Genomic DNA, 27,701 nt, shown 5'->3' with positions numbered 1-27,701 from the left:
GGAGAATCCCAGGGACGGGGGACCCGGTGGGCTTCCGTCTATGGGGTCACACAGAGTCGGACGCGACTGACGTGACTTAGCAGCAGCAGCAGACTGAGAAAGCCTCCTCCTGGGATGTCTGGGACTGAATTACAAAAACTTCCAGAATTCTGGGTTTCCTGTGAGTAGAAGGGTTTATGGGGACTTGAGAACAAGAGTCCTGGGCAAGGCTATCACCTTGAAACTCACCGCATTTAAAACATCAGTGTCTCTTTAAGTCTTAGCCTTAAGGCTGAGAGTGGTGGTAGTTTAGTCACTCAGTCATGTCTGACTCTTTGCGATCCCATGGACCATAGCCCACCAGGCTCCTCTGTCCATGGGTCCCAGGCAAGAATACTGGAAGGGGTTGCCATTCCTTTCTCCAGGGGCTCTTCCCAACCCACGGATCAAACCTGAATCTCCTGCATTACAGGCAGATTCTTTTACTGCTGAGCCACCAGGGAGAGGTCCCCACCAACAGCAAACTAACAGTATCCTTAACCCTACAACCAGAAGGAACTGAATTTTGCAAACTCTGAAGTGAGCCTGGAAGATTCTTCCCCTGAGCCTCTGACCGGAGAGCCCCAGATGTCTGACAGCTTGACTTCATCTTTGTGAACGCTTGAGCAGAGGAACCAGATGACGAGCTGTGCTCACCTGCACCTCTGACGTACAGAACTGTGAGATAATAAGATCTTGTTGCTTTAAACCAAAAAATAAAGTAAAATAAACCATCATTGTCTCTGGAGACTTCCCTGGCGGTCCAGTGGTTGAGACTCTGTGTTTCAACTGCAGGGCTCACAGGTTCGATTCCTGGTTGGGGAAGTAAGATCCCACATACCGTGCAGAGTGTGGCCAAAAGATAAAAATAAAAAATAAAACATCAGTGTCTCATGAAAAACGCAGAGGAAGATCCCTCTCTCCAACAAAATCACCCCTCTAAATCCCTGCTGTAAAGAAAATCTGCCAAGCCTGCCCTCTGCCCATCTCTGCTTGATGAACTCATACTCATCCTTCAAAACCCAGAACACAAGTGGTCCCTGACATCTAAATGTCACTGAAAGCTTTCCTCTGGCTGTGACAGGGACTCTGTCCCTTTTTCCTCCCCAGCATTTCTTATAACACTATTAAGGCAAACAGGGACTTGCAAAAGCTGAGCTCACAACAGTCAGCTCCTAAGAGAAGGGACTGTGTCTTTTATTCACTTTGAGCTTATAGCACCTAAGACATTGCTGATGGGCTTCCCTGGTGGCTCAGATGATAAAGAAACTGCCTGCAATGAGGGAGACCCGGGTTCAATCCCTGGGTTGGGAAGATCCTCTGGAGAAGGATATGGCTACCCACTGCAGTATACTTGCCTGGAGAATCCCATGGACAGAGAAGCCTGGTGAGCTACAGTCCAGGGGGTCACAAAGAGTCGGACACGACTGAGCAGCTAACACAAGATATTGCTGCCACTGCAGATTTTTACCGAATGAAACGAATTCTCAGAGAACAAGGATTAATTAGCTGGTTTAGCTTCTCCTGCAGGGTCTGTCCTGTCCTGTCTTGAACTTCTTTTGAACTGTGCTGTGAATCCCTGCAGGAAGGCTCTAGCAGACCTTTGGTGCATAAATCAATTTGCCTACAAAGGAAACCTAGGTGCGGTCTGGACAGCTGGCATTCATAAATCCTGCATGTTAGTGGCATCTGCCAGAAACATATTTCCCCTAGCACGCATGCTTGGAGTTACTTTGGAGCTAACTTACATACTCAACAGTTTGGACATCACTGTATCTCCACCTGATGGAAACACAAACAGAGCTCACTGGGAACCACAGAGGGAGTGGCTTGCACGCTTCTGGGCTGCATGGGGGTCATGGAAAGGTCTCCCGGAGGGAGCTGTGATCTCCAGGGCTTTCTTCTGATGAACTCATTCTCCAAAGGGTAAATCTAAACTCTCTGTAAGGGGAGAGGGTGAGGGCCCTGTCTGTCCTCAACCATCTAAAGGGGTGTTTTAAGAATGGCTTCTCTTCCGGCCACAGTCCCTTTGGGCCAAGTTCATACTGGCTAGGAAAATTCCGGGTGCAATTTTCTTCACAGAGGGCAGTGAATTTATAGCACCACGTGTCAGAGAGTAAAAGAGGGAGTGAGCAATGGTTTTTGCTGACCACCGTGGTTGACTCTGTGTAGCTATGGCCTCTGAGCAGGGAAGGTCAAAGTTCAGTGGCTCCAGTTATACCAACAAACAGGAACCATCCATCTCCGCCACTCTGGAGGTCAAATCCACCCCCGATCGTGCTCCCTTGCATCTGGCCCTCGGGTTTCACTCAAGCAAACCCAGCTGCCCTTATGCACCCTGGTAGCTTCTGAACTTGCTTCCCTGCCTCTGGCCTGGTCCGTCTAACCCATCCCCTCAGCAGTCAGCAAGCTCTCTGTGAAAGACAGACCTGATTCCATGACTTCTCCACTTCAAATCAGTCAATGGCTCCACTGCTTTGGGATGATTTCTAGGACTTCATCCTAATGGCTCTTGTGTGATCACTCCTCAGAAGTCTTTGTCATCACCGGAGAGCTCTTTCAGCCCCCTTGGTGTAGGCTACTATTGTGCCCTTAAGCCTCATACAAACACCTTCTCCATTGGAATGCTGTCCCTCCGCTACCTTTTCCACACATCTAATTCCTACTTTTCTTTTTTTTTTTTTTAAAAAAAAGGAAATACAGTTGATTTACAATGATGTGTTAGCTTCGGGTATACAGCAAAGTGATTCAGTTTTATATGTATAATATATTCTTTCTCAGGTTCCTTTCCATTGTAGGCTATTTTAAGATATTGAATACAGTTCCCTGTGCTACACAGTAGGTCTTTTGTTGTTTATCTGTTTTTTATGCAGCGGTGTGTATCTGTTAATCCCAAACTCCTGATTCATCTCCACTGCCTTTCCCCTTTCATAACCATAAGTTTGTTTTCTATGTCTGTGAGTCTATTTCTGTTTTGTAAGTTCACTTGTCATTTTTTTTAGATTCCACATGTAAGTGATATCATATGACATATGCTACAGCCACTATGGAGAACAGTATGGAGATTCTGCAAAGAATCTAAAAACAGAATCTAAAAATCTAAAGCTAAAAACAGCCACCATATGATCCAGTAATTCCACTTCTGGGCATACATCTGGAAAAGGTGAAAACTCTAATTTGAAAAATACATACACCACAATGTTCACAGCAGCACTATTTACAGTAGCTAAGACATAGGAGCAATCTATGATCAACGGATGGATGGATAAAGATGTGGGGTGTGTGTGTAACAGAACATTACTCAGGCATAAAAAATGAAATAATGCCATCTGCAGAACACAGATAGACCCAGAAACTATCATGCAAAGTGAAGTAAGTCAGACAGAGAAAGACTAATTCCTGCTTATCTTTCATCTCAACCTAGAGAATAGTCCCTTCAGGAAAGCTTCCCCCTTGATTGGGTCCCCTAAGGAGGCTCATCTCAGGGACAATGCCTGCCCACTTGTACGTCTGACTGCCCATAAGCTCCCCGCTCCACCCAAGGGGGGCTGAGCTTGTCTTGTTCACCCCGCAGCCCCGGCATCTCTCACGGTGAGGAGGCACATCGCCGGTGGTCCAGTGAGTGAATGAACGGATACGAGCCGGCGGGGACGGTAGCCCAAGCCGCCTCACACAGCCCGGGCCGCGGAGGGTTCGCTCCAAAGCGCACTCACCGTCGCAGGTGCAGCGCACGTTCCGGTAGAAACGCGGGCACACGAAGCTGATGCGGGCCGTGCTGTAGGTCATGAGAGCGTGCGAGTCCAGCGACAAGCCCTGCTCGCAGTGCTGCTCCTGACAGTCCAGCCCAGAGCAGTTCTTCTCCAGGATGGCCGAGATGCGCATGGCGTTCTCCAGGTGTCTCCTGGCATTGGACAGCTTCTGGATGAGGTAGGCCGGCTTGCAGAACTCGCTGCTGTGCGTCTCCACCGCGAACAGCATGTCCAGTTCGCTGGTGCCTGCCACGGGCTGGATGCTAATGATGTGCAGGCTGTCCTGCTTCTGGGTCAGGACCGCGTTGCGCAGGGTGCGCCGGAACCCGTGCATGTGGAGCCCCACGAAATCCTCGGGGGACACGTTCTCGAAGCGGATGGTGACAGTGTTCTGCAGCATCTCCTGCACCAGCTGCTCCACGTGCACGACCACGTCGATGGGCACCTGGAAGCGGCCGTCGCTCACCGACACGTTCAGGACGTACTTTCCACTGTCCAAGCCCCCCAGGGCGATGATCTTCCCATCGTGACTGTTCACCTTGAACAAGCTCTTCTGCTCAGATTTCAGCGCAAACGTGAGGACGTCATACACGTCCTGATCTGTGGCGTGGATCTTCCCGATGACCCCACCAGGAAAGTCGTCCTCCATGGTAACAATGAAAATCTCCAGGGGGATGGCTGTGGGCTTGTGAATACTCTCCTCGATGACCCGCACTCGGACATAGGAGTGAGACACTTGCTGAGGTTTGCCGGAGTCTTTCGCCTAAAATCACCCAGCAGGGAGGGAAGACGAGGAAGTAAGGTAAAAGCCCACAGTAATTTTTTAAAGAGCAACAAAACCCAGATAGAAAGTGTCTGCTCCTTTAGCCACATGGATGCTCCCTCCATCCCTTGTCATTGTTCTACAGAATTTGAGCATGTACATATAAGTAAGAGGAGTGATTTATCACTTTTGGTGCCCATTGAACTGTGGTGTTGGAGAAGACTCTTGAGAGTCCCTTATACTGCAAGGAGATCCAACCAGTCCATTCTAAAGGAGATCAATCCTGGATGTTCATTGGAGGGACTGATGCTAAAGCTGAAACTGCAATACTTTGGCCACCTCATGCGACGAGTTGACTCACTGGAAAAGACTCTGATGTTGGGAAAGGTTGGGGGTGGGAGGAGAAGGGGACGACGGAGAATGAGATGGCTGGATGGCATCACCGACTCTGTGGACATGAGTTTGAGTGTACTCCGGGAGTTGGTGATGGACAGGGAGGCCTGGTGTGCTGTGGTTCATGGGGTCGCGGAGAGTCGGACACGACTGAGCGACTGAACTGAACTGAACTGAAAGTACACTCTGCTATGAGAATAAAATGTGTCAACATAATAAAGCCAGTGAGGGTGAACTGGGATGGAGGGATGCAGGGTGCTGAGATCCACAGTGCCCCAAAGAGGCTGGCTGTGTTTTAGTTCTGGACAGAAGCCACAGGGGAGCCTTGTAAAGTGGCATTCCCACTTAGAAGAGAAATTTTAGTTGTCTTTGGCTTCTTTGCTTTGGATGGGACCAGACAGCGACATGCTTTTTTGTATATTTAAGAAACAATGTTATTTCAAGTGAGAAGGACACAATACTGAGGCTTAGAATAAAGGGTGGTACAATGAGTAAAGCCTGAAAAAAGCCATTTTGTCTTCCTTCTTTCTGTAAGGACTGACAGAACCACCACCTGACATATCTTAACTGAGGACCTGCCACATACAACGTGAAGGTGGTCAGTGCCAGAGGGCTTCTGAGAAGGGCAGATTCTCAGTGGCTGGGGCCCCAGGGTGGGCATCTCAGGATGTGGATGGCCAGGTGACACCTCAGGAGATATGTCCTTGTACGTGGAAGCAGTGTGAAAGCAGGAGTTTGGTCATCACATGGACCCGAGTTCAAATCTTTGCTCCGTCTCTTACTATGTGTCTGGTAGGAAGTAAGTCACTTAACTTCTTCGAGCTTCAATTTTTGTATCTTATTTGAGTGAAACAGTCCTATCTACCTCACAGGATTCTTGTACTGTGGGGATTAAGACTCATGTGGTTGCTACATACTCGGCACAGATCTGACCCACAGAAGTACTTGGTGCATGAGAGTTAATATGATTGTTGTTATCTTTATTATTCCCACAACCACATGCTTTTTAAAATGGACTATATAAACCAGAGATGCTAGAATGGAAAATTCACTTAGGGGGTGATCAATTTAGCAAATAGGACTGAACTTGAAGTCAAATTGTGTAGAATCTTGAAGGACAATGATGAGTTCAGACTCCACAGGTCAGAGGTTGCCCACTCAAAGATCAGAGACCAGAAAGGCAAGAAGCCACTGGGTGTAAGGTAACAGACCCATGGGCCTGTGGGCTAAGAAGGACTGGACAGTCATGTCTTCCTATAAACCCTAAAATTCACCATCTGAACAAGCCAGAATTCACAAGGTTTCTGGCAGTAGGGAGCTCAGATGTTTTTAGTTTAGGGGTTAGCACCCATTTTCTGTAAAGGGTTAGACAAGAAATACTTTAGGCTTTGGGGTTATATGATCTGTATCAACTATTCAACTTCCAGCAGGAAGGCAGCCCAGAGCATATGTAAGTGAACCGGTGAGGCTGAGTTCCCATAAAACTTTATTTATAAAAACAGGTTGAGGACAGGATGTGGTTCAGGGGTTATAGTCTGCTGACCTCTGGTTTAGTGGAATGAAATAATCAAAGTGGAATGGTTAGCCTGGAAAGGGTACAGAGATAGATCAGAAAGAATAAAGCTGAAGCCAGAGGAACACCCAGGAGGTTTTGCAATAGACTCAGTATGGGACAATTTAGAGTAAAGGGGGGAGATTGCAAAGGGTATATATCTGATGCACGCTGAGGCATTTTGGAGACAGAACGTGGGCCTCGGTGGTAAGTTTAATATAAGGGACCAGGAGCAGAAAACTCTCCATGGTGTTTAGAAAGTCTAAGATGTGAAATGTGCTCTCTAACAGCCAGAGAACTGTACTGGCTTCTGTGCACACTCGAGTCACTCAGTCGTGTCCAACTGCGTGACTCCATGGACTACAGCTCTCTAGGCTCCTCTGTCCATGGGATTTTCCAGGCAAGAATATTGGAGTGGATTGTCTTTTTCTCCTCCAGGGATCTTCCCTATGCAGGGATTGAACACAAGTCTGTTGCATCTCCTGTATTGGCAAGCAGGTTCTTTACCACTAGTGCCAGCTGGAAGCCCCAGTAGCTTCTGTGAGAAGGTACTAAAACTCACTCCTTGCCCTTGAGGACCTCTAACTGTGATATAAAGTCATTCACATAATATTGTTGGAGGAGTGGGTGGCAACTGAAGAGTTTATCAATGTGCTTCGAGCCAAAAGTCATTAATTTGAAAGGTTTCGTGGGGTAGGGTAGCCATAACTTATCCAAAGAGATAAGGTGCACAATTAAACTCTATATAAAGACTGACTATTCTCATCATTGCCACTATTATAATAGGCTGCTCTCTGTGCCAACTGTGCTTAAAAGACAGCCACTCAGTCTCACTGATGGGACCCAAGTCTCGGGACTGGCAAAATCTGCAACCAGGGACTTTTTGGCACTCTCTCGCTTCCTGCTTCTGTTCATGCCCTTCCCGTAACTGCCACGTCTGCCTCTTGGTCTCCCTTCATTCGACATCATGACCTTGAGGAAGCTGAAATGTTGGGAGGTCACTGCCACCTGAGTCCCTGTTCCTGTTTCCCCTCTCTGGGAAAACTTACAAAGAAGTGTGGTGTGCCAAGTCTCTTTAGTCGTGTCCAACTCTGCTACCCTCTGGACTGCAGCCCTCCAGGCTCCTCTGTCCATGGCATTCTCCAGGTGAGAATACTGCAGTGGGTTGCCATGCCCTCCTCCAGGGGATCTTCCCAACCCAGGGATCGACCCATTTCTCTTACGTCTCCTGCATTGGCAGGCAGGTTATTTACCACTGGGAAAGTGGTAAAGTTAGTGCCCCCTGGGAAGCTCAAGCAGAGGTCTCTTAAAAAGCAGAGGTATTAAATATTAATATGAAATATTAATAGCTTTAAAACACCAGCACAAGGATTGGTCATTTCCCCGTTGGGGTGATCCGGGAAATACTTCTCAGGAAATGGCAACCCATTCTTGTATTCTTGCCTGGAAAATCCCATGGGCAGAGGACCCTGGCAAACTATACAGTCCATAGGGTTGCAATGAGTGGGACATGACTTAGCAACTAAATGACAACCACCCCCGAGCAGTAAATCTTGACCAGTGAGTTGTCTTTGGGGCTCATCTGGAGCCCCAGGAATGTTCAGAATACAGATTTAAGCCAGAGACTGTCAGTCTGGCACACCCTACAGGAAGGTCCCTTCTCAACAATGATATTTCCTTTCCTTCCTGTTAGGTTTCACACACAGAGGCCGCTTTTATTGGTGTGAAATTGAAAATGAGATTAAAAAGTGAACACTCCTACATGGTAATGAATTATGTTGACTTGCTCAACAGAAAAAAAAACAAAAACCAAACCAAGGGGCAGAGCCCATAGTGGGAGAGAAAGCTGGCCTGCAACAGGTAGAGGATGAGGTCGTACCTGGACACACAGCACGTACTCCGGAGACTCTGTGTGCTGGAAGACCACGGCTGACCTCAGGATCCCGTCTGAGTCCAGCACGAATGCCTCCTCTTCATTTCCCGACAAAATAGAGAAGGAGAAGGGAGGCCCATTGTGAAAGGAGTCTTTGTCTGTCACCATGAGCTGCAGAACGCTGGTGCCTACTGGCTTATTTTCCTGCATAAGAGAGTATATTAAAAGGGAAGATAAAATTACACCTCTCTGCACATTTAAAAAAAAACCCATCATTACCAGCTGAGAGTGCTGGGCTAGAAAACAGAGCTTTTAATGGAAGGGATTCCCTGTGATATTATCTCGTCTTCTGAAAAATGCTGGTGTCTGTAAGCATCACCCCATCATTGGCTGCCTCCCCAGATTGCCCCGTGAGACAATAAGCTGCAGGTGAGAACACAAGGACTTGGCCTTGAACTGCTTTGTAGGTTCCAAGGACGCTGCCTGGCTCTATCTGTCCTTGAAAGGCTGGAATTGCCCTGAGTTCACCCAGATGGCTCTGGAAAGCCATGGTGCTCATCATCCTTCATGACGGCACCAGAAATCCTCTGGGGCCAAGAAAACATCAACCTTTTGGGATGGAAAATCCTTCCTCACACCTGTCACAACACAATTATGCTGAGGTCCAACATGGTGACACAGTGTCATGATACTGGACTTTTAGGGAGACATCCTGGCAACTTCCTGGTAGAAATACAAAGGCATGTTTTGGGTGGAAAATAGGGCTTTAAATCCCACCCATCAGAACACAGTTCCTCTGTTTCTCAAGGGAAGAGAAAGGGGATGGGATATTCTTCAATCAGAGAATGAAGAGAAAAGACATCTACAACTCCATCAGAAGTTTAGGAAGCCCAGATGTCCTTATGCCAAAGTTACATTGCAGAAACTCTGCCTTCTGTCTCAGATGGAAACACAGAGACTCTTAGTCATTCCTTCTGAGGGTCCAAGGTTGTCCTCTGAAAACACAAAATTAAATTCCTCAGTGGCTTGGGCATGGGTTTCCTTGCTCCGCCCTGTTTGGACTTTAGCATTACCAGAGCGCGGACCTAGAGTCAGTTTCATTAGTTCAGGCCTTCTGATGAGACTGACTTCGGATTAACTGAGTCTGTGTCACAGAGATGGAGAGAGTGACACCCTGCATGATGGGAGTCACGCACACGGAGGGTGCACTCACGTTTTAGGTGCTGAGTTTGTCTTATAAGAACCGTGTGTTGGAAAAAAAAATTATTCTGGGGTGAACAATGGGAGGAGCATTATTTTTTTTTGCAAGAGAATGAGGTGAGGAGAACCTCAGAGACCTCTCATTTGTTTCTCCTCTCACGTGGCCTTTGGGTCACTGGGAACCAGACACCATCTCTCTGGGATCAGAGGTGGAAACCCCCAGCCCCCCACGGGTTTACTGGTGCACAGACAGCAGCCTCAGCACCACACCAAACAGATTGGTGGATTTGTTTGCTCTCTCCATAAAAGCCATTTCCTCCGCAGAAGAGAGAGGGAGAGAGGATGTGTGCCCAAGGGGTCTCACATGAGGAAGGAGGGTGAAATACAGCGCAGACTGCTGCGCTGCAGACAGGAGCCATGATCACCGCTCAGGGCTGAGTCTCTGTTCCTCCCTGGCTGACTTCCTGGAGCACGGTGAGGACAGGCCATCAGGCTGATCAATCATGTCATAAAAGCACAGGTTGCAGTGGCAGAGCCCGTTTTGCGTGGGGCTAGGGCGGAGAGGGGGAGGGGGAGACAGTGGCCCCGAGGGGATGGGGGTGGTGGGGAGCCAAACCAACGGGGGACAGGGCGCCAGGGTGAGGGGAGGGCGTAGGAGCCTGGGCGAGCTCTGCGGAGCCGTGGAGGGGCAGGCATGCACAGCTGCTAGAAAAGGCATCAGAGAGGAGAGGAAAAACAAACACCCCCAGAGAAGGGGTCCGGTTCTGCTAAGGAAGCGCTGACAAGGAAGCAGGGATGCTCAGCCTGATCCTCGGGGGCCCAGTGCTGTGGGGCGGGGTGGGGGTTGGGGGCTATGGACGGCCAGACTCAAAATCTTGAATGTTGCTCCAAAGGCGGTCCCTCGAGACCTGGCTCACTCTCATCTCACCTTCTACCCACAAAGCCCTGGGAACCCATGGGGGTGACTCTGAGGCTGATTTCCTAAAATATTTGTGGCCATCCCAGTACACATCTGTCCACCCCTGTCTCCAGTAAATCCTGCATGCTGACAGTATTCCTGGACCGGGTTTCCTGATCCTCCTGAAGTCGGGCTTCCAGCTTCTAGAAATGCTAGGCAATGGAGGTAGCTCAGTGTTTAGGACTTGTGTTCATGAGATATCTTTTGAATAAAAATAAAAAAGGTAGGATGAAAAGTTGTTCTCTCTGAGAGCAGAATACCAGCAGGAAGTCACTGTCTCCTGCAGTCTACTTTTAGAGAGAAGGTGGGCTTAAAGTGCTAAACAGACTGCTTATGGAAGACTGATTTTAATGAGGAGCAGTTCTAGCCTGATGGCCAATCCCTCTTTGACAAACGAGATGGCTCCTATCAATAGCCCTTCCCTGCTAGAACAGCACAAAGTGTTTAAAGGCAGCTGGTCACTGTGGGCAGAGAATACTCTCTTCTGAAGACAGACCTGAATTCAAACGCTGACTCCAGCACTTTACAGTGGCCTGACCTTGGGTGAGCTACTGAACCTCCCAGATCCTAACCTCCTTCACTCTAAACCAGGGGCTGGGCCACAATGGGGACAGATGTACAGAAAGCACTTGACACTTGAGAGAATCCCACTGGTGAAATTTTTATCAATGTTTATTAATCAGTTGCAGAGAAAGAATCAGGCTCTTTTTATACCAGCTGGGAGAAATACCAACAACCTCAGATATGCACATGACACCACCCTAATGGCAGAAATTGAAGAGGAACTAAAGAGCTTTTGATAAGGTGAAAGAGGACAATGAAAAACCTGGCTTAAAACTCAACATTCCAGCCATAGAAGGAACATACCTCAACACAGTAAAAGCCATATATGATAAACCCACAGCAAACATTATCCTCAATGGGGAAAAATTGAGAGCATTTCCCCTATAGTCAGGAACAAGACAAGGGTGCCCACTCTCACCACTACTATTCAACATAGTTTTGGAAGTTTTAGCCACAGCAATCAGAGAAGAAAAAGAAATAAAAGGAATCCAGATTGGAAAATAAAGAAGCAAAACTCTCACTGTTTGCAGATGACATGATCCTCTACACAGAAAACCCTAAAGACACTACCAGAAAATTACTAGAGCTAATCAATGAATATAGTAAAGTTGCAGGATATAAAGTTAATACAGAGAAATCCCTTGCATTCCTATACACTGACAATGAGAAAATAGAGAAATTAAGGAAACAATTCCATTCACCATTGCGACAAAAAGAATAAAATACTTAGGAATATGTCTACCTAAAGAAACAAAAGACCTATATATAGAAAACTATAAAACAGTGATGAAAGAAATCAAAGATGACACAAACAGATGGAGAAATATACCATGTTCATGGATTGGAAGAATCAGTATAGTGAAAATGAGTATATTACCTAAAGCAACCTATAGATTCAATGCAATCCCTATCAAGCTGCTGCTGCTGCTGCTAAGTCACTTCAGTCGTGTCCGACTCTGTGTGACCCCATAGATGGAAGCCCACCAGGCTCCCCCATCCCTGGGATTCTCCAGGCAAGAACACTGGAGTGGGTTGCCATTTCCTTCTCCAATGTGTGAAAGTGAAAAGTGAAAGTGAAGTTGCTCAGTCGTGTCCGACCCTTAGCGATCCCATGGACTGCAGCCCACCTGGCTCCTCCATCCATGGGATTTTCCAAGCAAGAGTACTGGAGTGGCTTGCCATTGCCTTCTCCGCTATCAAGCTACCAATGGTATTTTTCACAGAACTAGAACAAATAATTTCACAATTTGTATGGAAATTAAAAAAAACAGCTTGAATAGCCAAAGAAATCCTGAGAAAGAAGAATGGAACTGGAGGAATCAACCTACCTGACTTCAGACTATACTACAGAGCTACAGTCATTAAGACAGTATGGTACAGGCATAAAGACAGAAACACAGACTAATGGAACAAAATAGAAAGCCCAGAAATAAACCCATGCACCTATGGGTACCTCAGTTTTGACAAAGGAGGCAAGAATATACAGTTGGGCACAGACAGCCTATTCAATAAATGGTGCTGGGAAAACTGGACAGACGCATGTAAAAGAATGAAACTAGAACACTTTCTAACACCACACACAAAGATAAACTAAAATGGTTTAAAGACCTAAATGTAAGACCATAAACTATAAAAATCCTAGGGGAAAACATAGGCAGAACACTCTCTGACATAAATCACAGAAAGATCCTCTATGCCCCACCTCCCAGAGTAATGGAAATAAAAGCAAAAATAAAAAAATGGGACCTAATTAAACTTAAAAGCTTTTGCACAACAAAAGAAACTATAATCAAGGTGAAAAGACAGCCTTCATAATGGGAGAAAATAATAGCAAATGAAGCAATGTACAAAGAATTAATCTCAAAAATATACAAGCAACTCCTGTAGCTCAATTCCAGAAAAATAAATGACCCAATCAAAAAATGGGCCAAAGAACTAAACAGATATTTCTCCAAAGAAGACATACAGATGGCTAACAAACACATGAAAAGATGCTCAACATCACTCATTATCAGAGAAATGCAAATTAAAACCACAATAAGGTACCATCTCACACTGGTTAGAATGGCTGCTATCAAAAAGTCTACAAATGATAGATGCTGGAGAGGGTGTGGAGAAAAGGGAACCCTCTTACACTGTTGGTGGGAATGCAAACTAGTACAGCCACTATGGAGAACAGTGTGGAGATTCCTCAAAAAACTGGAAATAGAACTGCCATATGACGAAGAATTGATGCTTTTGAACTGTGGTACTGGAGAAGACTCTTGAGAGTCCCTTGGACTGCAAGGAGATCCAACCAGTCCATTCTAGAGGAGATCAATCCTGGGTGTTCATTGGAAGGAGTGATGCTAAAGCTGAAACTGCAATACTTTGGCCACCTCATGCAACGAGTTGACTCACTGGAAAAGACTCTGATGCTGGGAGGGATTGGGGGCAGGAGGAGAAGGGAACGACAGAGAATGAGATGGCTGGATGGCATCACCAACTTGATGGACATGAGTTTGAGTGAACTCCGGGAGTTGGTGATGGACAGGGAGCCCTGGCATGCTGCGATTCATGGGTTGGACACGACTGAGTGACTGAACTGAACTGAACTGAACTGATGACCCAGCAATCCCACTGCTGGGCATACACACTAAGGAAACCAGAATTGAAAGAGACACGTGTACCCCAATGTTCATCACAGCACTGTTTACAATAGCTAGGACATGGAAGCAACCTAGATGTCCACCGGGAGACGAATGGATAAGAAAGCTGTGGTACATATACACAATGGAATATTACTCAGCTATTAAAAAGAATGCATTTGAATCAATTCTAATGAGGTGAAACTGGAGCCTATTATACAGAGCGAAGTAAGTCAGAAAGAAAACTAACAATATAGTATATTAATGCATATATATGGAATTTAGAAAGATATTAATGATGACCCTGTATGCAAGACAGCAAAAGAGACACAGATGTAAAGGACAGACTTTTGGACTCTGGGAGAGGGTGACGGTGGGGTGTTTTGTGAGAATAGCACTGAAACATGTATATTATCATATGTGATTGCCAGTCCAGGTTCGATGCATGAGACAGGGTACTCAGGGCTGGTGTGCTGGGATGACCCTGAGGGATGGGATGGGGAGGGAGGTGGGAGGGGGCTTCAGGATGGGGGATACATGTACACCCATGGCTGATTCATGTCAATGTATGGCAAAAACCACTACAATATTGTAAAGTAATTAGCCCCAAATTGAAATAAATAAATAAATTTTTAAAAAACCTCAACATTAAGAAACCTAAGATCATGGCATCTGGTCCCATCACTTCATGGCAAATAGATGAGGAAACAATGGGAACAGTGAGAGACTTGATTTTCTTGGGCTCTAAAATCACTCTGCTGATAAAAGTTTGCATAGTTAAAGCTATGGTTTTTCCAGTAGTCATGTGTGGATCTGAGAGTTGGACTATAAAGAAGGTTGAACACTGGAGAACTGATGCTTTCAGACTGTGGCTCTGAAGGAAACTCTTGAGAGTTCCTCGGACAGGAAGGAGATCAAACCAGTCAATGCTAAAGGATATCAACCCTGAATATTCATTGTAAAGACTGATGCTGAAGCTGAAACTCCAATACTTCGGCCACCAGGTGTGACGAGCCAACTCTCTGGGAAAGACTCTGATGCTGGGAAAGATTGAGGGCAGGAGTAGAAGGGGCAACAGACATGGCTGGATGGCATCACTGACTCAATGGATATGAGTTTTAGCAAACTCTGGGAGACGGTGAAGGACAAGGAAGTCTGGCATGCTGCACTCCATGGGGTCGCAAAGAGTCGGACATGACTTAGGGACCAAACAAGAACAACAAATGATGCGATGAGTTGATATTAGGCAGAAACAAGAGTAAGCCATGACAAGGAAATCACAGCAGAGGATGGAGGCTGAGTGCAACAGCACAGGTGCCTGGCAGGCCAGGTTTGCTTACCTGAATCACAGCAGTAGCGTTAGCAGGTGTAAAGACTGGGCTGTTGTCATTCACATCGGAAATATCGATGTTGACAGTGGCAGTTGAGGACATCGCAGGCATGCCACTGTCTACTGCTTGGATGAGCAGGGAGTATCCAGACACCTGCCAAAGCACAAAGGGCCCACAGTAAAGATCATGGTGCCTGCTTCCTTCTGGGCCCATGCAGAGGTACTGTGGGCTTGCTATCCTCTGCTAAAGATGAGCTGTCTTTGCTTTGAGTCTTTGGACCAGGTTTCTCAACCAGGTGTTTGGAGCCAGATCATTCTTTGTTGCCAGGGGATGATCTGTGCATTGTAGGATGTTTAGCAGCACCCTGGTCTCTACCCACTAGAAGTCAATATTGCCTCTGACCATTTGTCAGAAACAAAAATGTCTCCAAATATTGCCAGATGTCCCCTGGAGGTACCTCGCCCCTGGTTAGAAGCACAGCTCTTGGCCTTTGTTTAAATCACAACAGTTGTCACCACTGATCTGTCTCATGGATCAGTTTTGATACTTCAGGAGTATCTTATGTGGCTCTATCACACAGTAAGATCTTTCCATTTCTAAGCATCATGCCCATGGCATCTTTTTCCACATTTTAACTTCACTTTGAAGACATATTTTTGGTCAAAAAAGACAATGTTTAGGAACTTGGTTTCACCTTGACAGAGGAATCTGCTGGATCATTCCTTCTGACCTAGATACCTTTAGGTAGTCCTTTTGTGTCTGCTCACTTAGGGCCAATGCTGCTCATGAAATCAGGACCACAGAATCCCAATGCTGAATGTACTTTTCTGCCTTCTTGCTTTGGAAGGACAGAAATTCAAACCATTCAGAAATATACACTTTTGCTTTTTCTTTAAAACCTCCCTAAATAAGAAACCATCAGTATCTATTGGCAGCAAGTTCTTTCAAAGGTTTTAATGAAAATATTCCCTGCTTCATTTCAGCCCATTTCTATTTACTCCCATTATTTAGAATGGAGAGTGCTCGCATGCTCAGTTGCTCAGCTGTGTCCAACTTTTTGCCGCCCCATGGACTATAGCAGTCCTGCGTCCTGTGTAGCCCTCCAGGCTCCTCTGTGCATGGGATTTCCCAGGCAAGAATACTGGAGTGGGCTGCCGTTTCCTTCTCAGGGAATTGTCCCAACCCAGGGATCAAAATCGTGTCTCTGCAGCTCCTGCATTGACAGGTTGATTCTTTACCACTGAGCCACCTGGGAAGCCCATTTAGAATGGAGAACTACCCTACTTATACCCACAGAATCCATGCCTGATTCCAGTGAAGGGACAGGGGGTTGTGGATGGGAAGGGAGCAGGCCTGAACTAGCTTACCCGTTCCCGGTCCAATTTCTTCTTAACTTTCACAAGTCCCAAGACAGGATCCACAGCAAATTCATTATCCCGATCTCCATTGACAATGGAAAAACGAATCTGTCCATTGGGCTGGCTGTCTGCATCTTCTGCTATTAGCTTCACAGGACACAACAAAACAAAGACATGACAGGGCAGACTGAGAAGAGGTTTACTCCTAGGGTCCAGGTCTATACAAATGGGCTCTGCTCTGACAGGTTTCTGAGGTGCATTGCTCACCAGTGCCAGCAATCAGGCCCCAGGGGGAGAGATTCTGGGTCAACCTAAGAAGGAAAGCACCATTACTGGAACTGTGGTTTTATTTCTCTTCATTTCATCTGAATGCAGCCTGATGCTTCTTAGGCCTGATTTCCCTCAGGCCTTGAGCCAGTTAAGACAGACCCAAAACTAACTGATGGGTAATTCTTTCCCAGTTCTGCAAAACAATGATCTCTGCCACTGAGTTGAACTTTTTGTAAACCGATGCACTTCCATGTTAAGGAAGTCCAAGAGAACTTCCTTTCCCACACGGCTAACATGCAGACCCACTGTCTCCTGCTCCACGTTGCTGACTTGGCATTTGTATGTATAGAAATAGTCTCATATAGTTCCAGGCCCCAGGAGAAAGGGCCTGGGGGGTCTACTCGGGAGGTGTAAAGAAGGAACATCCCCAACCTGGTGCTGCAGGAGCCAGGAAGGCACCCCTCCAGCCTAGGGGTGGTGAGGGTGCTGAGGACAGGGCTCCCTGTTTCCTGACGTAACTTTCATATTTAAGAGAACCTGTGTTCTCCTAACACATGTTCTTACTGCCATTAGAAAAAAGTTCCTTCCAGAAAGAGCTCCTCTAAGAGTGGCCAATCGATCTTAAGCTTGATCCTATTTGTAGCTGCCTTACCGTGTGTGTGTGTGTGTGCGCGCGCGCATGTTTGGTGTGGGGGAGGTGGAAATAATTTTTTTCTGTCCTTAGACTTATCATCTAAGTTACAAACTAATAGCAGCTATTAGGAATTAATTCCACGTTCTGTTTTTGTTTCCTTGAAAAACACACTCCTGGGAGGAAAGTGGTGAAAGATCGCCTACCCTTTGCTGTAAATGAACTTATCAGACCTTCTCTAACAGACAAACCAGGGAGGAGCAGCTGAAAGACTAGTGTCTGAGTAGAGTTTTTGGGGACCAAAGGGAGCCTGAAAGGAGAAAGTGTGAAGAGAATCCAGGATGGACTTTGCTCACTTTTTCACTCTCTTGAAGATCATTCATCCGAAATACCTAGACCTCCCACTGGCACCTACCAAAATGACTGAGTCCCCGACCAAGGCATCTTCACTTATGACAGCACTGTACACATCCTGGCTGAACTCGGGAGGGTTGTCATTCACGTCTGTGAGGTTGATGCCGACAGTGGTCACAGCGCTGAGGGCAGGCGTCCCCCCATCTTTCGCTTCCACCACCAGGTAAAACTTTCTGCATAATTCATAGTCCAGGGCCTCAGATACAGAAATACCCCCTTTGAAGAAAAATGGGGAGTTTTAGATTTAATTAGGAAACAAGAAACACTCTGGTCAGCAGCTCCACAATCATGGTAATATCTGTGACATCATCTCCAGCCAAGACTCTGAGATATTTGGGAATTCATTTACTTAACGCCTGCTGAAAGTACCCCAGAGTCTGATTAACGCTGTCAGTTAAAACACAGCTACCCACCAGACACAACACTGAAGAAATCGAGTCTTTGTGTATTTCTGAAACAGTGTCAGAACCCCTCAAGCAGCCAGAAATCTCTGGCATTATTCACCCTTATGGGAAGTGGGGCGGGAGCAAGCGGCCCCTGGAAATGTCTCCCCAGGATTCCTCCAGAAGACCCAGGCAGACGGAGACTGAGCCAAGATGCATTAATATGATTCTGTGACCTCAACTCTTATCAGTTAGTGTATGTGTGCTAAGTCACTTCTGTCGTGTCCGGCTCTTTATGACACTATGGACTATAACCCACCAGGCTCCTCTGTCCATGGGATTCTCCAGGCAAGAACACTGGAGTGGGTTGCCATTTCCTCCTCCAGGGGATCTTCCAACCCAGGGATTGAGCCCGTGTCTCTATGTCTCCTGCATTCACAGATAGGTTCTTTACCAGTAGCACCAACTGGGAAGGACCAGTTAGCATATACTTGCGAACTTCGCCTGTCTTAAATTGAATTACTCACTAAGGTGCCTTGCTTACTTACAGTGTGCTTATCTAAAAATTTTAGGTCACAAAGAGGACAAAGAAAGTTGAGGATACTGTAACATGCTGGGGAAGGAAACACTTGGGAATCTGTAACCAAAAGAAGTGTGAATTTAGTGCCCACAACTACAGAGAAGAGCTAGCACTCATGAAAGTGAAAGTTGCTCAGTCGTGTCAGACTCTTTGCGACCCCATGGTCCATACAGTCCATGGAATTCTCCAGGCCAGAATACTGGAGTGGGTAGCCTTTCCCTTCTCCAGGGGATCTTCCCAACCAAAGTCTCCCGCATTGCGGGCAGATTCTTTACCAGCTGAGCCACAGGGGAAGCCCAAGAATACTGGAGTGGGTAGCCTATCCCTTCTCCAGTTGATCTTCTCGACCCAGGGTCTCCTGCACTGCAGGCAGATTCTTTACCAACTGAGCTATCAGGGAAGCCCAACACTCAAGGTACAGAGTTATTTAAGCAGATAAAACAGGTAAAAGCAGCTGGCTGGGTGGCACCCCTGCAACCAGCTCCCTGAGGTCTCTTTCCCTCCCGTCCTAGTCCTTTCTGGTGGACAACCCAGTCCTGAGTTCTGCAGTTGGTAGCTGATCACTGTGCCATTTGCAGGAACGTTCTCAAGGGCATTTCCCTGGTGACTCATGTGGTAAAGAACCCGCCTGCAATGCGAGACCCGGGTTCCGCCCCTGAGTAGGGAAGATCTCCTGGAGAAGGGAACGGCTACCCTCTCCAGTATCCTCACCTGGAGAATCCCATGGACAGAGGAGCTTGGTGGGCTATAGTCCATGGGGTCACAGAGTCGGACACGGCTGAACAACTAACACTTTCCCCTGGAAAACAGTCACTGAGATCAAGGTGAGTACATTACGTTCGTTATCTTTCCAGACAGGCAGCGTCTCTAGCAGCTAAGGCTGCCCTCTACTTAAGGTGAGACGCAGAAGTCATACTCATAATAAGGGCCTCTTTTTCGCCATAATTAAGTTTTCTTAGCAATTACAACCTCTAGCGCTTTATTTTACATCCCAGTCTCGTTATCTAGAGCCATATTTAAACAGTACTTAACCACTTCCTCATGGTATTCATATACAATGGCCATAACTAGACAAGCTAAGGCTAACACATATTTAAATGAGGAAAACCCTCATACATTTTAATTTGAAGTAATGACCTTAATAAACAGGGTTGCTGCTGGGAGAAGCAGCTAGCTACTGCAATCCTTTCATTAGTTTTCACCCTCCCATTCTAAGGGCGGGGACTATATCTCCTCCAGTTTTTTCACCCTCGTGGCATAGATGTGTTATACAGAGGTTAGAGCATGTATCCCAGAGTCAGGAAGATCTGAATTCAAATCCTGGATTCCCCACTCCCATCCCCACTTACTCTCACTGGAAGAATTATTTAACCTCCCCGAGCTGATTTTCTCATATGGAAAAAGGGGGAGATAACTATCAGGAATAAGTAAATAACAGGAGTCTGGCATATTTGCCATGTTAGATGACAGTGCTAATTATGATAGTTTCTTGTTCTGGATTATCCAACAGAAAATGGACCTTTTTTACCCTCTGGATCAAGAAGCGCACATTCTTTGAGTGATAAGGGAATTATGTCCAATGGCCAGAAGGTGTGAGAGACTCACCTTTCTTACCTGTGATTAAAGGACTGCCTTGCTCATTCATGGAGGAGAGGTAAACAAATGAGAATAGCCATGAAACAGCTTGGAGAACATTAATATAAACACTATGAAAATACAAGGATGAGCATGTCTACTTTTCAAAGATCAGCTAAATTTTTTTCTGAATTACCACCTTCATGTACTCAAAGTAGCCTTAATGCATATTTACTTCCTCAGGAAAAGAAAGTCCTGGGGTTCTATTTTTGTTCTTTCGGTTTCTCTCTAGATATCTTTTCCCCAGGGGACGCCGCATCATATCCCGAGTTTGAAAAGGGTGTGGTGAGAAATGGAAGTGCTTTGGCCAGGGAAAGTGAAAGTGAACATGTTAGTTGCTTAGTCATGTTCAACTCTTTGTGACCCCATGGACCAGCCTTCTCCATTCATGGGATGTTCCAGGCAAGAATACTGGAGTGGGTTGTACCCAGGAATGAAACCCAGGTCTCCTGCATTGCAGGCAGACTCCTTACTGACTGAGCCATGAGGGAATTTCTAAGGATGCCCCCTGCTAAATTTCAGCTCTATGCTGTGGGCTCAAGGGGAAAATCCTTGGTCCCTAGGTTTGCTCCAGGATTTCTCAGAGACTGGTTCGAGATGGGGAGATAGTATTTGAAGACGGAGCCTAAGGGTTTGACTGGGTATCTCGCTTTTCTGTAGGCTTGTTGTGTTAACTTGGGCTGTATGTCTCTCTGTGTGAAGTGCTCCTGGAGATTCACCTCCACTTGGCCTGTCTGCACTTAGGCTGTGGGTCTCTGGTCACCTCCCAAGGCAGATGTTAAAGAGTGACCAGCATGGTCACCTTGAGACCTTCTCAACTCAGCACCCAGCCAGCTGGAACGGCCACTGTATTTGATTCTAGCCCCTGGAGAGGGAAATGGCAACCCACTCCAGTATTCTTGCCTGGAGAATCCCATGGACAGAGGAGCCTGACAGGTTATAGTTCATGGGGTTGCAAAGAGTCGGACATGACTGAGCAACTTCACTTCATCCTTAGAACAGAGCATCAGAGGGCACTCTGGAGTCTGGGTGTAGGTCCTGCTAGGAGATTTGTTGGTCCACCAAGAAGGGCGATTGATTAGAGGGCTAGGAGGAGAAGCAGGGTATGGCAAAGCCTTGTATTCTAAGTAGGTTGCTGTTTACCCACCTGTCTTTGGATTGATCCTAAATTTCCCCTGCTCATTTCCAGACCGGATGAGATATGTAATTTCAGCATTTGTTCCTATATCTTTGCTGGTGGCAAAAACAGTGAGGACTTGGGTGCCAGGGGAGGTGTCCTCAGGCACCGACACCAGGTAGTCCCTCCTCTCGAACACGGGGGGGTTGTCGTTGACGTCCAGGACAGTGATGCTGACGGTGGCCAGAGAGGACAGTGCCTGGCCTGGGCTCTGGTCGGTGGCCCGCACACGGAGGGTGTATGAGGACTGCTGCTCTCGGTCCAGTGGGCGCTCAAGGACGACGATGCCTGATGAGCTGTCCACGGAGAAGAACCCGTCAGCCGAGTCGGCCAGGGAGTACACGACCTTCCTGTTGACGCCTGTAGGAGACAGAGGGCGGGCGTAAACAGGGGCGTGGCTGGATGCTCTCCACAGAGGAAGACGGCTCTGCAGTCTAAGGGCCACACAAAGGAGCGTGGGAACTGTAGGTCGGTTCCTACAGCTTCGGTCCCACAGCAACTTCAGCTTGTAAACTATATACAACCAGACCAAATGGGAAGGAAATGTAAAGTACTCGCCACGAATATCAGAAAGAGCTGGATCTAAAGCAGAATGCCTTGCATGTGTCACGCTGCTGTAAGTCTTTAACTAATGTTTTCAAATAACTGACTAGCTGTCTTGGTCATGTTAGAGACTGACTTCAATTCTTTTGGCTCATGTGGTTTGCAGAAGTCACAATCTTTCTTACCTGCCTATGCCAAATAAGATGAAAATGATTTGGAAAGAGGAAGGAATGATTCAAACCCTCGACCGATTTCTTTATATATTTATAATCCCCATCTGAAACTATTCTACTGAGGATTACCACATATCTCCTAATAAGCCAGGAGCCTAAAAAAAAAGAGAGAAATAGTTGAATCTTATTAATATATTAAAGAATCCCATGAATATAAAGAAAAACTCTAAGATACCAATAAGTATAAGGATCAAGATGTGCCACAGAAAGAGAAGTATAAATTAATGAACTAATTACTTTGACACATTTTTATCTAGAATCTATCACACACTATTCTAGGGGCTAAAGAGTCCCATAATGGTAAGGGGCTAACATTTCATGAAGGAAAATATTACATTCTGGTGAGCGTAAATAAGAACAAGACCAATGAATCAGTAAAATATATGGGGTGTGAGGGAGGAAAGGGAGAAAAATGAAGCCGTGAGTGGGGGATCATGAATGCTGGGGGAGAGGGAGCTTGGGAGCTGGAGGGAAGGGGGTGGTTATTTCAATACAGCGGTGGGAAGTCTGCACTTGAGTGAAGATGCGAAGGAGGGGATGAGGGGGCAGCACAGACGTGGGGAAGCAGACGGCGGGCAGGGACCCCTGGGAGCAGGGGTGTTCATGAGTCTGGCTAGTATGACCGAGGAGATGCGGGAGTGGATCTGCATAACCAGAACTGAGGAGAGACACACAGAGGGAGAGAGACGCGGGAGGAGGGAGATGTGGGAGGAGGGAGAGGCGGGAGGAGGGAGACGTGGGAGGAGGGAGAGGCGGGAGGAGGGAGAGGCGGGAGGAGGGAGATGCGGGAGAAGGGCGAGGCAGGAGGAGGGGGACGTGGGAGGAGGAAGAGACGGGGGGATGTGTGGGGGGGACACGGGAGGAGGAGGAGAGACGCAGGGGGAGGGGGGCACCGGGGGAGGGGAATGGAGGGGGAGGAGAGGGACGCAGGGGGAGGAGGGGCACGTGGGGGGAGGGGCACGTGGGGGAGGAGCATGCGGGGGGAGGGGGAGAGAGACAGGGGAGGCGCGAGCGGGGCACTGGCAGCGTGGGGCAGATTTCATGGACGGTGGTCCCGGTGGTGAGGTGGGAGGCCTGGCGTCTCTGATGGGGCACGTGATGTGACTCAGCTATTCACAGGTGCTCAGGCGGCTGATGGTGAACAGAACAACAAGACAGAAGGCAGAAGAGACACAGGCCTCCCAAAGTCCAGAGCAGCGCTATGTACAACAGCCAGGACGCACAGGAATCCGAAGTCGGCATCAAGAGATGAATGGATAAAACAGATACAGCACATATATACAATGGAATATTCAGTTCAGTCAGTTCAGTTCAGTCGCTCAGTCGTGTCCGACTCTCCGCGACCCCATGAATCACAGCACGCCAGGCCTCCCTGTCCATCACCAATTCCCGGAGTGCACCCAAACTCATGTCCACAGAGTCGGTGATGCCATCCAGCCATCTCATTCTCTGTCTTCCCCTTCTCCTCCCGCCCCCAACCTTTCCCAGCATCAGAGTCTTTTCCAGTGAGTCAACTCGTCGCATGAGGTGGCCAAAGTATTGCAGTTTCAGCTTTAGCATCAGTCCTTCCAATGAACACCCAGGATTGATCTCCTTTAGAATGGACTGGTTGGATCTCCTTGCAGTCCAAGGGACTCTCAAGAGTCTTCTCCAGCACCACAGTTCAAAAGCATAAATTCTTCAGCGATCAGCTTTCTTCACAGTCCAACTCTCACATCCATACATGACCACGGGAAAAACCATAGCCTTGACTAGACGGACCTTTGTTGGCAAAGTAATGTCTCTGCTTTTTAATATACTATCAAGGTTGGTAATGAAATATTACTCAGCTGTAAAAGGAATGAAACTGGGTCATTTGTAGGGGCGTGGATGGACCTAGAGACTGTCATACAGAGTGAAGTGAGTCAGAAAGAAAAATATTGCATATTAATACATATATGTGGAATCTAGAATTATGGTAAAAATGATCTTATCTGCAATAGAGAAACAGAGATGCAGACATATAAAACAAATGTATGGATGCTAAGGGGACAAACGGGGGTTGGGGGTGCGATAAATTGGGACTAGGATGGACATATACACACTAGTGATGCTATGTACAAAACAGATAACTAATGAGAACCTACTGGATAGCTTGGGGAACCCTACTCAGTGCTCTGTGGTAACCTGAATGGGAGGGAAATTCAAAAAAGAGGGGATATATGTATATAGTGAAGCAACTGTGCCCCAATGAAATGCAGAAACAAGCAAAAAGACAGGAAGTAGAGACCTGCTGGTGGTCCCTGCAGGAAGACAGGCAGAGATAAGGGCAGCTGGGACAGATGGTGGAGCTGGGGAGTGAGAAGCAGTCAGGTTCCAGGTGTACTCTGAACAGGCAGGAGTGAGAAGTGAGGGGCCCAAATGAATTCAGAATTCGGAGATGGGGAGAATAGATGGCCTTCTCATCATGGAGCTGACAGGGCGTGGATGTAAATGTCAGAGAAGATCCCAGAATGACTCTTGGGTTTTCGTCTGAGCCACTGAAAAGACAGAGTTTTCATCAGCTGCCATGAAGGGCTTCCCAGGTGGTACCAGTGGTAAAGAATCCGCTTGCCAATGCAGGAGACGTGAGAGACTTGGGTTTGATCCCTGGGTTGGAATGATTCCCCTGGAGGAGGAAATGGTAACCCACTCCAGTGTTCTTGCCTGGAGAATCCTATGGACAGAGGAGCCTGGCAGGCTACAGTCTATAGGACTGTAAAGAGTTGGACACAACTGAAGTGACTTAGCACACACACATGCCATGAAGAGGGCTGCGGGAGGACTAAAATCTGATCAAAAGATCATGGGCCCCATTGGGATAGACTGAGTGTGAGATGGGCATTTTATATTTAAGTGGAAATTCAAGTAGAAAGTTTCTTCAGAAGGCTGCAGATCAGAGGAGAGGTCCAAACTGGAGTTATATTTTGAAAGGTCATCAGCATTCAGAGAGCCAGCAGAGCCATAAATGGATGTGGTCATAAGGGAATATAAATAAATAAAAAAAAAGAAATCCAATGGCCAGTAAGCCTAGAGAAGTCCATCAAAGAAGGAAGAGATTTTGTCAGAGGGTGGTTTCCAGTTCTATGACTCAAAGAAATGTACTTCCTTATCCAAATGTCATTTTACCTTAATATATACTAAAGTTAAAACATACAAACCAGGAAATGTCCATTAACAACCAACAAATCAGTGAATGATGATTGGATTGACTTTCAATTCTGAAGATTTATTAAACTATTTTTATCCTAGGATCTCAGCACTTCAAAATGGTTTATTATTAGCCTCCAAGTTTCTATGAGTTATAGTTTATAAGCAAAATAGAACAGCTTCATGGGTGGAAAAGCATCATGTTGTCCTAAATGCTCTTAATGAAGACAGTATTACAGCTACCTGAAAATGTCTTTTGTGAATCACAGATCCTTAGAATATAAGCTCTTAGAGGGAGGACCTACATATGTGCTGTTTTCTATTATAGCATCTCACCATGGGGACAGGCCTATGGCATTAATAAGAGTTAAACACTTTATTCCCTCAGTGTACAATTTCCCTTAAGCCAAAATTCCCAGCAAACCAATAAAATCATGTATCTGGAGGGAATGACATAAACTGCATTATGTGGCTTTAACCAAAAGGTCAACATTGAGAGTCTGCTCTTGGTTCCATTCCAGAGAGCCCATTTTTCCCAAAGTTTCATCATTTACTTTTATTTCTCTTTCAAAACCATTACCCTGTGATATATAAACACCAACCTCTGCTTTTATTGGTGCTGAGATTAAAAACAAGAAGTCATTCCTATTTCCTCGCTGCCCCTTGAGATAAGGCCCCAAAGCAAAGCTTTAGGGATGCTTTCTGGCTATTTTTAGAAGTAGCTGCAAGACTAAATTTTCCATCATACACTCCTGGGGTGAATACATGGAGGACTGCAGAGGTGATCAAGCTCACATATGAAAGACAATAACCCTGCCAGGGTGTCTGAGTGACTGTGTGTCCTGGAAGCTGCCCTGACCGATCTGATGGCCTTGGGACACCTCTCAAAGGGCACAAAGATGCATTTATGGAAACACACCAGCGGTTGACATAAATATACCACTTCCTTCCTTGTTAGCTGCTTAGTTGTGTCCGACTTTGTGCAAACCCGTGGACTGTAGCCTGCCATGCTCCACTGTCCAGGGGATTTTCCAGGGAAGAATACTGGAATGGGTTGTCATTCTCTTCTCCAGACGATCTTTCTGACCCAGGGATAGAACCCAGGTTTCCCTAATTGCAAGCAGATTCTTGACCATCTGAGCCACCAGGGAAGACCAAGAATACTGGGTGGGTTGTCATTTCTTTCTCCAGGGTATCTTCCCCACCAAGGAATCAAACCTGGGTTTCCTGCATTATAGGTAGATTCTTTACCAACTGAGCCATGAGGGAAGCCCAAATATACCACATGGGCTGCAAATTCCCTGGGAATTTGACTCCCGGCCGCATATGGAACACCACTATCACAACAATAAGGCGTGGCAGGCTATTCACGCAGGAACTTTGATCTCATTAGACGACAAGATCACCCCCTTCAGTGACACGCAAGCTGAGGGCTGGGCGATCCGCCCACTGCCGCAAGCATTTTTAGGTAAGCACAAGGGACAAGGTCCTCTTTCCAGGAGATCTGCTTCTGGATAAACTTCCTCTTCAGGCTTGAAGACCACGCAGGAAGAAAGCAATTTCTGACTCTGTTCTGAAAGCCACCGTGCTCTGACCCGCTGAGCTGAGAGGGGCAGGGGCTGGGTTTGTGCCCTGGAGCGCTCAGCGGCAGCAAGACCTGAAGGCAAGGTGCTTCTCATGGCTGCCTGTGTCCTACACTGAGACCGAGAGCTGAAATCTAAAAATATTCCCGTGTTCCCAGCCTGCAGATTTCTCTCCCAGCCTTCGGCTCTGCACAGACACCCATGCAGGAGAGGCGGTGTTCTCTGAGCATCCAGCCCTGTGGCGGAAACCCTGCGTTTACAAGGCTGACATCAATCAGTGACGCAAAGACCACGGCTCCTCTTCGTGCAGGTTCTGTTAATTTAAAACTTGGTGACAGGGTTTTTCTGCTTTCAGTTCAGTTCAGTTCAGTCGCTCAGTCGTGTCTGACTCTTTGCGACCCCATGAATCACAGCACACCAGGCCTCCCTGTCCATCACCAACTCCCAGAGTTCACTCAAACTCATGTCCATCGAGTCGGTGATGCCATCCAGCCATCTCATTCTCTGTCGTCCCCTTCTCCTCCTGCCCCCAACCTTTCCCAGCATCAGAGATTTTTCCAGTGAGTCAACTCGTCGCATGAGGTGGCCAAAGTATTGGAGTTTCAGCTTTAGCATCAGTCCTTCCAATGAACACCCAGGATTAATCTCCTTTAGAATGGACTGGTTGGATCTCCTTGCAGTCTTAGTACAGCAGAAAA

The 27,701-nt window shown here is 46.9% G+C and overlaps 1 protein-coding gene across 1 annotated transcript in view; it reads right to left on the bottom strand.

The window, feature by feature from the left end:
* LOC148772973 (protocadherin Fat 3-like) overlaps positions 1-27,701 on the bottom strand; it is a 180,178-nt gene that overhangs the window by 49,718 nt on the left and 102,759 nt on the right. Inside the window, exons 14-19 of the mRNA XM_088834566.1 lie at positions 21,447-21,836; positions 17,703-17,917; positions 16,396-16,533; positions 15,038-15,181; positions 8,355-8,552; positions 3,732-4,530 (exon numbers count right to left, since the gene is read on the bottom strand). Coding sequence (XP_088690692.1) covers positions 3,732-4,530; positions 8,355-8,552; positions 15,038-15,181; positions 16,396-16,533; positions 17,703-17,917; positions 21,447-21,836 — 1,884 coding nt within the window. The remainder of the gene's footprint in view (positions 1-3,731; positions 4,531-8,354; positions 8,553-15,037; positions 15,182-16,395; positions 16,534-17,702; positions 17,918-21,446; positions 21,837-27,701) is intronic.

This window comes from Moschus berezovskii, unplaced genomic scaffold (assembly GCF_049115385.1).
Source record: "Moschus berezovskii isolate FMDL1 unplaced genomic scaffold, NW_MosBer_1.0 29, whole genome shotgun sequence".
Classification (NCBI taxonomy): domain Eukaryota; kingdom Metazoa; phylum Chordata; class Mammalia; order Artiodactyla; family Moschidae; genus Moschus; species Moschus berezovskii.
The sequence above is the reverse complement of the archived record's forward strand: the minus strand, read 5'-3'. Positions and strand labels throughout refer to the sequence as shown.